General features: G+C 38.0%; 1 protein-coding gene across 6 annotated transcripts in view; it reads left to right on the top strand.

Moving 5' to 3' along the window:
- Window positions 1–5,176, top strand: part of diaph2 (diaphanous-related formin 2) — a 406,507-nt gene extending 401,331 nt beyond the window's left edge. For all 6 annotated transcript variants that reach the window (XM_024283228.2, XM_036214087.1, XM_036214089.1 and 3 more), the window contains one exon: window positions 1,004–5,176. In XM_024283228.2, coding sequence (XP_024138996.1) covers window positions 1,004–1,068 — 65 coding nt within the window. In that variant the 3' untranslated portion in view covers window positions 1,069–5,176. The remainder of the gene's footprint in view (window positions 1–1,003) is intronic.
- The last annotated feature ends 8,703 nt before the right edge of the window (window positions 5,177–13,879 follow it).

Raw genomic sequence — 13,879 nt, 5'->3', positions numbered from 1 at the left:
AGGAAAACAGTTCAACAGCGCTACATGTTAGCCGCATTAGCGCATTCACAAGAACACTTAAAAAACAGACTAACACAGCTAAAACATCATTACTGTGACTCCAACTTTGTTAGAAACATGTAAAAAAAAAAGAAACAGTCCGACACCGCTACATGCTAGCTGCTTTAGTGTATTTACAATCACCCAAATTAAAACAAAAAATAACAGACTTAAATTGTGACAGAGTGCCGTTTCGGACCTCTCAAAAGTAAGCACATCCAGAGTTAATCCATATGTAAAGCGCCATGAATTATAAGGGTATAAGTATGCTTTTAAGTGCGCATTACAGTGCGGAAAATACGGTTTGTGTCGCAACAACTGACTCAATATTCAAATGTGTTTACACCAGCACTGTTTGATTCAAACTAAAATATTTTTTCCCTGTGCCTTTTGTCTCTTTCTCTGAACATTCAGTTTTTGAAATGATTAAATTCAACGATTGATAAAAAGATAATGTTTTTCTTTGCGTAAACTGAACTGAGTCCTCCAAACTACGCTGGTGTCAATGCAGCCACACAAAGCATCTCAAACAGTAGGAAGAATCACTGCATGTTCAGAGTCTTCTCCCTCCAGGCTTGGTTTTTAGTTCCTCCGTGTTCGCATTTGCTTTGTCTGCTGGGCTCATGTGATGTGAGAATAGACGAGGATCTCTTAAGTGGAAGCTAGGATCAGAAGCTAAATGGAGTTACTATGACACCAGACACAAGCCCCTCCACTCCAGCAGCTTCCTCTGTTTCTCCATCGTCCCCTGCTGCTTTGCTCTCAATCAGCATGGATTTGCTTCACATTGCTGCTCCTCTCCCTCTATGCTTCTTTTAGTCTGTTTTTTTTTCCATACAGTCTTTCAGTTAGCGCTCCTTTGCCAGAGGAGATCAATACAACACTTTTCCTGCTCTTTCTCAGTCGAAAGCTGTTTCTTATTATTTTATCTCGTCTTTTTTTTTTTCCCTCTCCTCTCAAACAGACAACCGGCGTGCAGTCCTGGAAAGGTCCCGTTCCCGCCACAACGCAAACTACCAAGCTCGATGATAACCCGCGCCTACCACAAGACGCTAGACAAGTGCCAAAGAGGCCTGCGAAGAGGAGACCAGGAGGAGATCTAACAGACCTCCTTCACTGTGGCACACACACAAACACTCATAGGACTCACACACAGGCACCAAGTATGGAACAAAGCTGCCTATAGAGGACACACGGAAGTGACGCCGCAGACTTTCAGTGTTTATTCACAGCCTTACGTATTTATTTCTCATTTGTGCTGTTGATTTACAGATGCAAACATTTAACACTTCTCTTTTTAAATGCATGAAAATCCATTTTATCTTAATGACTTAATCTTGCTTTAAGGATAAAACCACACTCAGCACGCAGTTTTGACATGAATCATTCTACGTGACATTGGACTGAAAATAGACATTTTGCAACCAGAGACTGTTAATTAAAGGACGGCAGCCGTCTCTTAATTGGGAGACGTGTCGACAGGCCTTCAACCTGCTGACGTCTTCCAGGATCTCTTCACTGAAGAGGAAGCACTGGTTCCTTTTGGGTTTTCACCAGTTCTCTCTTCAAGACGCTTTTCAGTACCAATTATTTTCCTGGACTCATAGCAGTGAACAAAGGGTGCATTTTAAGATGTTTTAAGTTATATTTACTGTTAACACAAGAGAGTGAGGTGTTTGAGATTTTTTTAAAGCTCCTACCATCATGGAGGATCACAATAAGACTCAAAGTTCCACTTTTACAAGTATTACAACACATTCATTCGTATTGATTTGTATAATTAAAGTCTTTCAAATTGAAAAAATCACTCCAGCCACAAATGGTCTGATCACAGTTTTGTGGAGGAAATTTTAACCCAGGCTCTGTCCAAATTCCAACCCCAAGTCCTGACGACTAAAAAAACGATATAGTGTGAGACTGTCGAGATTTTAAAAGCAGTTCAGACCCAACGCTCGCCGTGATGTCACCGATTTCACAAAATGAAAATCTAATCAATACGAACATTTAATGACGACTGTTTATGAACCACTGTGTTCTGATGATGAAAATATGGATGGTTTATTAAAAAAAATCACATTTAAACATTTTTTTTTTTTTTGCAAAAATTGTTCGACTGCAATGCATTGTGGTCTATATGTGCTAATGTAGTGAGCATCGATCCACACTGGTGAAAAAAAAATTTGTAGGGCACTCAACTTTGGAGTTGTACATTCGGGCAGCAACGCACTATATAGAGAGTAGTGAAGGAATGCAGAGATAGCCTCAATTTTCGTCTCTTTTTTTCCTTGAAATTAAATCAAATAAGCTCATAGGGAAAAATGTCGAACTCCTGTTGTTTGACTAAATAAACTAACAAAACTTTCACCATAATCGATGTGAAACATGAAGAAGGAAAATTGTAAGCTTCTGGATTTCATGCTACACTGTTGCTTCACTAGTGCATGGACTCACAGCTGGAAGAGGCTTGGTGCAAATGTGGAAGTGGTGAAAATCCAGCAAATCTTACTCACGACTTGTTCTTTCAAAGCTCTATTCCAACGTATGAAAGATTTGGTGTCTTAAAATACATTTAATTTCTCCTTTATTAACCATTTTCAAATTCCATGAATTGAAAGGGACACCATCCATACATCACTCCCAAATCCAAGACCCCGACTGGTCAAAGTTCAGCTGGTTTAACTTTCAACACACGTTGAATGGATACACGTTTTATATGAAAGGGTAACCAAACAGAGAAGTTGGAGGCTGACTCCACCCACAGCTGAAACTGGAAAATCACAAAATTCAACTGTAATACCTCCATTCAAACTGTAGGGGGCAACACACAGACTTTTTTGACTATATTTTCCAGAATTATCAAGTTTATTCTAATTTGTCAACAGACAGCACTTTTAAAACCCCATTTATAGAGTTCAAAAGCCAAAAAAAGTTGATATAGGATTTGGTTACCAGTTAAAAATTTGCATAGCAACACATGAACACGACAGTTTTTAACACTGAAGCCCTAAACGCTCCCACATTTACACACTTTTTCAGTGGGCCGGTGTGAACGTAGTATTACAACACATTCATTTGTGTACCTTTTTATTCATTTTAATAATAAATGTGTTAAAAGTTAGGGAGAAAAAACATGAATGACCCAATTACAGTTTGTGGAAGAACTTTTACTCCTCTTCCTATTTGTTGAAATTGAATCAAATGAGCTCTGAGAGAAAAATGTGGAGCTCGTGTTGTATGACTCCATACAAACTTACAAAACTTTCATCATAATAGACGTGAAACATGAAGAAGGAAAATCCTTACTTGTTGAAAGGCTGCTGACTGTTAAAGAGACGACAAACGTTTTTGTTAAAAACAGGGACTTTATCACCGTTTTTTTTTTATTTTTTTTGTGAAATAAGTATTCATATATTTCTGCTTACAGCAGGCCTGTCCCCTCGCCGCCCCAAACTGTTAGCTGCCATTATATCAACATAATAACCAGCACAGTTCCAGACACAGCAGACGGGACGCTGCTGCAAACGCCCTCCAATTACCCAGCACTGATAACATAAGTGACCCTTTTAACCATAACACAAGTTACTCAAGTTAAAACCACAACGCCGCTTCCAGCTTTGTGTGTCTGTGTGTTCCTCTGTGGGCTGAGTGTTTGTGCGTGCTTCATGCCAGCTCAGTAATCGGAACAGAAACCCAGGAAAAATGGGATTCAGCGTGCTTGACTCCTGGGCTGAATAGATGGAGATTTTTCATTTAAACAATCTGCCAGTGCTGCTTGTGATGTGTCTGTCTGGCGAAGCCTCCTCTCCGAGCCCGCGTGCTCCTAAAATGCAATTTTACACATCATCTCGGCTCAAGGTGCACCCACAATGCTCGGAGAAGTCTGCATATTTAAGGAGACAATAACTCCTCTCTGAATATGGGGTTCTGGCAGTCACAGAGAGAAAGCATTGAGAATGAGTTTTCTGCATAAGGAACTCTGCAGTGATGGGACTTAGAAGAACTTGTTGTGCGCTGCAGAAACACAGACGTGCTGTCAAAGGAAGTGGTTCCTGTTTTTCCATTTGCTTTTATCCTTTTGTTTCACTGCAACATCACACATGTACAATGTCAAGCACTGACGAATACCTTTTGTTTTGTTTTCATCAGTTTAATATTTCATCCCAAACAAAAAAAAAAAAAACTGACTTGTCGGATCATTTGACTAAACCCCTTTTTCTGCATGTGCCATCTTTTAGGATAAATCCTTTCTAGATCTTTTTTTAGGTTGCTAAAAGTGTGACACAGTATGCAGACTGTTTCATTTTGGCCGATGTTTGATAAATGTGTAAAAAAAAATAACCAGTGACATTAAAAAGTAGCAGATTTGATGTCATTTTATTAGCTGTGTGGTGTTTTTTTTTTCAAAAACAGTCATTTGTGAGAAATCTTTCATTCAAGTTTAGAAATGACATTTAAAACCCTTCATTAAGTTGAAGTAAGAGCGACTGCTGAAGTTCTTCTGCAGAAGAATACAACAAAAGTAAACCTAAAGTCTTACGAATCATCCTGGTGACATCAAAATAAAAGGAGCTCTTCATGGATGAAAACATTCCTAGTCGTTTTTGTATGTGATTGTATTAAATCTCCCTCGTTAGGATCAGGAGATTATTTGATAAATCAGATAGGAAACACATCCCATCATGTTTGTGCTCGTTCCCATCACACTTTAGATGACCGTGTGCTCATAGTGAGGAGGTAGGGATATGAAGGGAAAGGTGCAGTTTCTTTTATTTTGACGGTAAAAAGATTAGCTCTAAAAATGTCCTCGCTAACAGAGTCTTTTCAGTGTTTTTTTTTTTTTTTCTGCCTCTGCAGCCGTCACCGTTCACTGTTAAGTGTGACTGAACTAACCAGCAATGTTTTGTTTCTGTCGACAAACCCTGTCTGACCGTGAGCTGCCATGTCCCTGCCTACCTTCCATGTTGTCATTGTTTATGCTGTAATGTCTAAAAACATTTATATTTGTAACACTTTAAGTTTATTTTTATTCTTGGTAACAAAACGATGGTTATGCATACTCTCCTTCCATAATATATATATGTAATGTAATATGGTACTGAGTTATAGCCTCTTTGTTATATAAACTGATTCTGAAAAATGTGTTGTTTCTTTGTCATAATCTGAAATATTTACGATATTATTCTCAAGTGAAACAAACAGGGTGTCAATGATGATCATTTATGTTATTTAAGGTAAAACTTGACAAACATTCCTTTGTCAAACATGCAAATTATACATTTTGCTGATCCATTTCAAGAGAAATTACCTCTTTTTAATCATAAACTCCTATAACATAAAAAATCAAAGTGCATAGATACTATAAATGCAAATAAATACTAAGAAAAATGATGTTCTGATTATTTAATCAACCAATGCATGGATTTATTTCCTGCTATGACCAGAAAAAAAGTCACTCATGATGTTAAATTAAGGTAAATTTAGATTTGAGGGTAATTGTTGCGTCACATTAGCCATTATATCACTATTTGTATTTTGTGTTGGCTGTATGTATCTGTAAAAAAATAAATGCGAGCTCACAAGGCTGAAAAGTTTAGGATTTAATACTGACATGCTGTCACAGATCTGCAGGAAAACCCTGAGGAGATCTGATGAGAAGCAGATATTTGTTCCTTCAAAGAAGCCCTGTGAGGAGCTTCATGTCCATCGAGAGAAGAGTAGATAAACAAAGAGTCACATCCTTTTTTTTCTTTAGATAATGTTCAAAGTTTAACATTTATGACTGTTAGAGAACAAACCAGAGCTTAAAGCGACCGGTCCACATCTGAGCATCATTAAAATGATCAGTTTTGAATAACTGGTATACATGTTTTAATTACATAAACATGGCAAAAAAATACTTCATATTTAATAAAGATGCATGGGCCTAAATTCTTGCAAAAATGCATTTATAACTCAGTTTTTTTTTTCTTATATATGTTTTTTGCCTCATAAGTCAAAACAAAAAAATATATATTTTTTTGTTCCCAAGCAGTTTCGAACAGGTCTTCCTTAATAAAAATATATATATTATTTTATAAAAATGCTTTTTTTCACATAAAAAAAATGATTCCAACATAATGCATTGTGGTCAATATTTGCCAATCTTTCTTTTTTCCAACTTCATTTAACATTTACAAACATGATACAACATACTGTATTTCAACACAAGTAAATACACACACAGGAAAAAAAAGTTGTACATACATAAATATTAAGGGTTTTCGTATAATTTACTATCAGCAACTAAGGTGAAAAAAATTCTTACTTTTTTATTTTTCATGAATTTTAATGAATTGAAATAAAAAACAAATCTCTTTGTGGAATGTAATAAAGAGTGGTCTGGTTTTGAATATCTGTTTTTATGTATGTTGAACTCCCCTAAAATTATTAAAACATTAAAAAATAAATCAAATATATTGTTGCTTGAAAGTACACCAAAAAGAAAGTTTTTTTTTTTTTTCCAAATTTACTAAAACCAATAATTTAGAAGAGCACCAGACATAAAAATCTTCCCAAAAGCTATTAACACATATACAGTCAAAAAATAAATGTGTCTGTTTTCTTCACAAAAACCACATGAATTCTCTTGAAAACCAAACCTTAATCTTAGAACTTCTTTGCAGGGGTATACGTCATTTATAATTTTAACATGAAATTCTCTGGACTTTGGATTGATTGGGAATTGTATAAAACCTGATTTCAATTTAGCTAATGTCTCTTTGGTGTAACATTGTTATATTTACCAATCCAGTGAGCATTGATGGACACCAGTTTTCTCAGAGGCTTCTGAGAGATTTCTAGGATACTGGATTTTGGAAGATTTGGACACCACTATGGCAAACGCACTATATAGTCCACCAAGAAGTGAGTAGTGAAGGAATTCGGACACAACCTCTGTCTTTTTATAGCAGAGCACTGACATTTGGAGTAGTAGCTGTTAGCAATGGGGTTTGGCGGCGCTCCTTAAAACAAAGATGCTGGTTTTCCTGCAGGAAATGCCATAAGAAAATGTTATATTTTGAAAATATTTGGATTTGTCTTTGGGCTTATGGTTCAGAAAAAGAAAAAAAAACATTATTCACTATATATGAGTTCTACTAAAACAAAAAACATTATTCATTATATGTGAGTTCTAAAAAAATGAATAAAAGGTGTGATTTTTCTTCATTTGAGCCTGAGCTGAAATGAATACTCAAGTTTCCTTCCAGCTTGTGCAATAATAGTGGATCCGTTTCAATGCGTTCCTGCCCTCAGTTTCCTCACCTTTGTCTGCGCTCCCGTCTGCTTATCTGAGCCGCAGCGCCGAGTGTCAAGTTGCGGGGCAGGGCTGCTGCTGTCCGAGCCCCTTAGCGTGACAGCAACCCCCACCATCACCACCTTGCATTCTCAAATCCACTGGCATGTTCTCCCTGCATGTGCCATGTCCCACTTTCCCGCTGCAGCATGACATCATAAAATAAGAACTGACACGGGGAAGTAACCCCCTGGCCAGTCGGGCCTCCTGCCCCCTCCCCGCTCACACACACAACTCTATTCTGGGAATCACGGGACGCATCTTCTTTGAGTCCCCCTCCCAGCGTGCAGCAAGACAGATGGAGGTTCATCTCTCAACAAGCTGTGATCTGTGTTTAGAGATGTCTGCTGCAGAACTCTAATTAGGTTTATTGTTGATCTTGGGAGGTTAATTTGTTTTTGGCTGCAAGTAAACATGCAAAAGAGGTTAACCTAGTTCCTTGTGAGACGCCCGTGCCGCAGCTAAAAAGAAGAACATGTTTTTTTGGTGAATCTTTCCAGGTGATTTTGAAGGATTATTCCAGCTCGGTTTATTTGTCTGGTCGGCTGTAATTGCGGTTTGTACCACAGAAGGAGATCTTTCTTGGCTGCGATGGAATGTGGTTCTCCTAATGAGTTTAGGACTGTGGATGTGTGCTTGGGTTTTTGCTTGAACACATTCTTTAAGTAGGTAGCCTTGTCAAAAACTAAGAGATGAGCCAAACCCACACAAGTCCTGTTTTCCTCCGCCTCTTTTTCCCTCCATGCTGCAGCAGGTCATGTTTTCAATGCGCCTGGGAACAGATAAGCTGTCACCTGCACTACAACGTAATTATACTTCATTTTACATTCTTGCAAAAAATGCAAACAGTATGGAAATAAGACGAAGAAGACAGTTGCAGTTCACCGTCATGATTCAGTCAAAAGAGGAACTTTATTCAAACAGTGCAGTGAAGTAAACACAGGAGGGGTGTGTGTGCTTAGTTCTGTGATTTCTGGATGAACTGTTGCCTTTGCATTCATTATACCTCAGATTGTGTGTTTGTGTGTGTGTGGAGGAGGGAATCAACACTGAAGCTACACACACTCCGGGCATGTGCTGTATTTTCCAGGCTATAAGTCGCTGTTTTTTTATTTTTTTTATTGATTGGTCAGGGTGCGACTTATACTCAGGAGCAACTTATTTGTAATTTTTTAAAAAACATTAATAGGCTCACATATGAGTTATTTTCCCACTGTTAAGTTTAAAAAACCTGAAACATTTCTCTGAAAGGAAGACAAGAGAGGTGTCAGTCCAGAAATCAGGTTTTATTTGTACAAGGAGAACAGACAGAGAATGTTGAAACCAGCCTCCACTCCACTCATATAATGTTTGGGGCGGTCCCTAGTTACATTTACATTTGTGGCTCTAAGGGGTGAGGAAAAGACTGGTTCTGCTATCATTAATGTCACAGGTCAATACAATAAGTCGATGCCAGTCCCTTCAAGTATTTGCATTATCTCAGCTTCCACACAGCCTTTAGCTCAGGACGGATCCAACCTTCTTGATACCAGAAGATTAAGCTCTTCAAATTAACTAAATGTAACCTGTCGCGGGCCGGAGAGGACAAACATTTACTGAATAACTAAAAAAAACTTTAAAAATGCAACTTTTTAAACATAAATATGAATAAAAACAGTTAGGAATATTATTCCAGAATAAATCCACTTAAACTTTAAATAACTTTCAATATTTTGTTCTCCATAATAACATTTACTTTCATAATTATACAAGTTGGAAATAAAGTAAATTTTTAAAAGAAAAAAAACCTTCAAATTTATTTTCTAGTATGTCATTTTATATAAAAAAAACAACTTGTAAATATCCCAAATGATTTTGTTCTCCATAAAATATATCCTATCACAATAATACAAGATGCCATTGAGCCATTAATGATAATAATAATATAAAATGATCTGAAGGTCAGATATTATTATCCCCCTCCCGGGCCTTGACTTTGACATGTGATCAAAGCCTCCATCATGTAGTGATGAGGCCAAAAACTTTAGACATCTTCTCTACACGCAATCGGAGAAATCAAATCAAATCGTCAACCAAAAATCATAATATGAATTGAATCATCAACCTTAAATAATGATATGAATCAAATCGTCAACCACACATAATGATATTAATCGAATTGTTAACCACATATCATGATATCAAAAGAATTGTCAAACACAAATCATTATACAAATTGAATCATCATCCACAAATCATGATGTGAATCAAATAGTTGTTTAAATAAATCATACTCCCCAACTATACAATGATTAAGAACATAGTGAGTTCACACTTTTGCGATAATAAAATTGATGTGATACACCAGATTGTTGTAATCCCAAAGACTCAGAACATTTGGAAAATCTGGAATTTCAGAACAAAAGGCAACATCTGGTTTTGCGGTTCCGACCTTAAATGAATCCACTTTAAACTAATGATTATGCTGTTGAACTCCACACACTGATTTCTATCTATTCCCCAGGTTGCAGTTCTCGGCTGCGTGCATCAATCTCTGCCTGACACGTTTTAGTTCCTCTGTTGCAGCTTCTCCGGCATTCTCCCCAGACACCCAAACCAATGATCTGCCCTCTTTGTCCAGTTTTTCTCCCTCTGTCTCTTCCTCAGCCTCGCCATCACTGGAAATCACTTGTCACCATATTTGTCCAATCTGCTCGGCCTGAGTGTTACTACTTCCCAAATCAATACTTTCTTTCAGTGCAAAGAATGTCATTCATGCGTTTTCTTTGGTGCTACACTTCTGCTACTTTAATCTAATGTGGGCCATTTAAGAGAAGCACATGACTGAGTGTTTATCTGTGCAAAAACCAGATTGTTTTTATTGATTATTATAGCAGATGCTGCAATAAAGTCCCATTCTGATCATATTTTGATGTATTATAGAAGCATTCCTAGAAGTCTTTTAATTATAATTAAGCTGTTTTTAACCAATCTGTTGTTTTTTCTGCAGTAGCTTATTAGAAATTCACCTCTGAGTTATGGACAGGACTGTTGACAAGGAGAAAGCCTGTCCCCATTTCCCATCATCCATCTGTTCACAACATTACTGGTGCAACTAAAATGTTGAGCAATATTAGAGGTATCAACCCGTACAGTTTAGATCCAGATGCCAGCTCAGACGAGAAAACAAAAACATACATGGATGTATTTGTCTGCAAGTGGACGCATCGAAATGTAGCGGAGTAGGGAGGTTTTGGCGTATACGTCATGTCTACAAGCTTTTTCCAATCACTCAGAAATGAAGCTTTGAGCTTATTTTTTTATATATATGTCCTTAATCATTAAAAAAAAAAAAATCAAAAACATGATTTTCCTCAGAGCGGGTCTTTGATAGATTTTATAGTTTTAGAAGTTGTAAATGGACATGCATTGGAATTGAGCGCAGCAGCTTCTACATCTACATTATTAGCTAACATCATTTTTAGGTGTGTTCCTGATTCACAAATTGAATAAAGAGATACTAAAAAAGGCCTTATTTCCTTTATAATGTCCACCATCATCAAAAATGTCACAAGAGCATTTCTGTTTAAGAAAGTGGGAAAATGTTAAGTTTCACAAGACGTTATTCACAATCTAAGTTCAAAGCGGCTGAAAAGAAAACTGATGACCCAGCATTCTGGCAGCATTTAAACGCATAATTTATGGATTTAACTTTGAGACGGAAAAGTTTCAACTTAAATTTGTGTGTAGATGTTGTTTTGTGTGAGCGTAACAAGCAATTTGTGCGTAAAAAGCTGTTGTAGTTTTAATTTGTACATGTATAAATAGTTTTTTTTATCATTTTTGTGTTTATGCACAAAATTTATGAGTTACAAATCAAGAATTACACGTACACAAATCCAAAGTTAAGCACAAATCAGATTACATGCACACATATCCAAAGATACCCACAAATCAAGAATTATGCACGCAAAGATCCAAAGTTGCGCACAAATCAGGAATTACGAGGTGAGTATATTTTTTCTCCATATTTTTATTCCTCTTTTCTATATTACCTCCTCTCCTTTCTGACTCAGCCCACCCGTTTCCAGGAGACACGTCTCCCACCAGAGAGGGTCAGCTTGAGGAGGCTTCAACCTGTCAGGAAAATTTCACTTCCAGCCCCTCACCCCTCCCTCTTTCCCTCGCATTTCCTCCATCTCTCATGTCTCCCATGTTGGCAGCCATCACTCTTTTCTCTTCCCCTCCGTCTCCCCTCTTCTCGCCATTGGATTCAGATCATTGGGCTAGCCTCCATCTCCTTTCAGGTGCCATCTTTTATGCCTGGCAGATGGAGAGATGATGGACGTACACTGCAAGGAGCGTTGCATATTTATGGTTGTTTATGAGACGGAGGGGGAGAGAAAGAAAGACAGGAGAGTGGCTGAAACCTTTATTGGAGGTAAAATGTTGAACAGCTATGAAGTGAGGAGACTTTCATCTGTCAAACCTGCGTGAGGTCGCGCCTCTTAGGCTATGGAGTTGACAAGACTCTCTTTTAAAGAGAGCTGAGATGTGAAAGTGAGGGCGACAGAATGAGATTATCTCTGATTTAGTTAACTTGTCATACAGTAGAAGCCTGAACTGTACGTGCCACATTTTACCTCGTTCACACTGGAATATCAAAGGGAAAATAAATAAATAACATAAAAGTAGAAAGCTGCAAAACTTTTGATTTAAAAATAGTCAACAGAAGTAAGATTAGTAAGACAATATGTTGTTTTATTTTGTTTTGATGTCACAATATGACCAAAAAGTAGAAGAGAATGAGTCAGTGTGCGTTTGTTGACATGCCCTACATTGCTTCAGCTCATGCTCTTTGCCCATAGCAGCGCCTGCATGCTCCCGCCTAAGAATAGAGGCGGGATTGATGGATGTAAAAAGAGAGGAAAGGAGTTTGGTAATTGAGTAAGTACCCTTCTGGATGTAGAAGCCTGAATAAAAAGATTTTTTTTTTCCTTATGAAAACCCTTTCTTAAGATCATTTCACTCAAAAGTGCATAAAAGCTCTTTCAAAGTTTCTCTGTGTTCTTTGCCCCCAACCGAAACAGTCCCTGCGGAGAACGCCAAAGCACACAGACGCTCACGCACTCCGTCCTGAAAGAGCAGGATAAAAGGGTTGACCCTGACGACGTGAACGTGCCGACGTGCACGCGTGCGAAATACAAGCACTCATAAAAAATACAGACCGTTCCATTCAGACCTTTGATTTATTTATTTATTTTTTTCTTTGCTCTACATCCCAACCTGAGATTAATAGTGGAAACACAACAACCTGTTTTGCACTGAAAGCTTTAAAAATGTGCAAGCAAGCAAAGTGGACGTTTCATCTTTGTGGCACCAGGCAGCAAATAATGGAACCAGAAGACTGGCCATCAACGATAAAGATTCAAGCAGGGGGGGGATGCATGACTTCACTCAGGACAGGCTTTTCTCCCACTCAGCTACACAGGAGTGTGAGACTGACAGGATGGACAGGAGCTGCAGCAGCGTGAATCCATGGAACACAAAACTGCAGTGTCAGTGCTGAAGCCACACAAACAAGCAGAGAAGTTAAGAAGAAAGCACCGTTTACTGATGCAGGAAATGAGCAGTTAAAGCCTACAGGACACCCCCACACTAGCATAATTGGTTTGCGGTGCTGTCTTACTTACCTGCCAGACTCCAGATTTAAGTTAAAAAGATGCTTAAAAATTCGCACCTCATAGGTTTTATGAAGTAGAATAAAGCATTTGCAGACCTCTGGGATGTTTTAATGCTGATAAAATATGAAAAAGTGGGTCTGGGAATGTGCCTGAAGAAAATAAATCATAGTTACACTTACTAAAATGCTGTTTAATGTTTCTAAAGATTTGACTTGTTTTTGTTCTTGGCTAACTTTGAAGTCTTTAGGTTTAGATCTTTTTTTAAGACAACTGTGGTTTAGGTGAAAAATGTTTTTCTAAGTATTTCAAAAGTTTTTCATAAGGATTTATTTAAAACTGGCTAGTCAAAAACATCAGACTTAAGATAAAAAAAGTGTATCGGACAATTGTGTGAAGAGTGTTTATTACCGTTAGTCGCCGGACTTTAGTAGTGGTTGGGCTCTTCAAGGTCATCTTTCCTGGGTCGTGCAAACACTAGGTGTCTGGGATATTTGTTTTGTGTAGCGATGGCCAAGAAACAATCACTGGATTTAGCATTTTAATTTTGGGCGGTGGCATACGGCAAAGACCATTCTGGTGAGGAAACTGCACAACATTTATCGCCTGGTTCACACTGGACGCGGAAGAGCTGCAAAGCGGCGTGGAACGGAGGCCACTTCCATTTGGCACCCTTGTTAACCTATGCTGTGGTTCACCAGGCGGAGAGTGCCGTGGTCCTCTGCGGTCCTCCACGGAATGCTTGCGCCGTGCGCGAGCCACGAGCGTCACATCAAGATACATGAGAAAATCCAGTTTATTTTAAAAATATAAACATTTTTTCACAATAAAACACAGCGATTGACAA

Source organism: Oryzias melastigma, linkage group LG10, assembly GCF_002922805.2.
Source record: "Oryzias melastigma strain HK-1 linkage group LG10, ASM292280v2, whole genome shotgun sequence".
NCBI classification, from domain to species: Eukaryota; Metazoa; Chordata; class Actinopteri; order Beloniformes; family Adrianichthyidae; genus Oryzias; species Oryzias melastigma.
The sequence above is the reverse complement of the archived record's forward strand: the minus strand, read 5'-3'. Positions and strand labels throughout refer to the sequence as shown.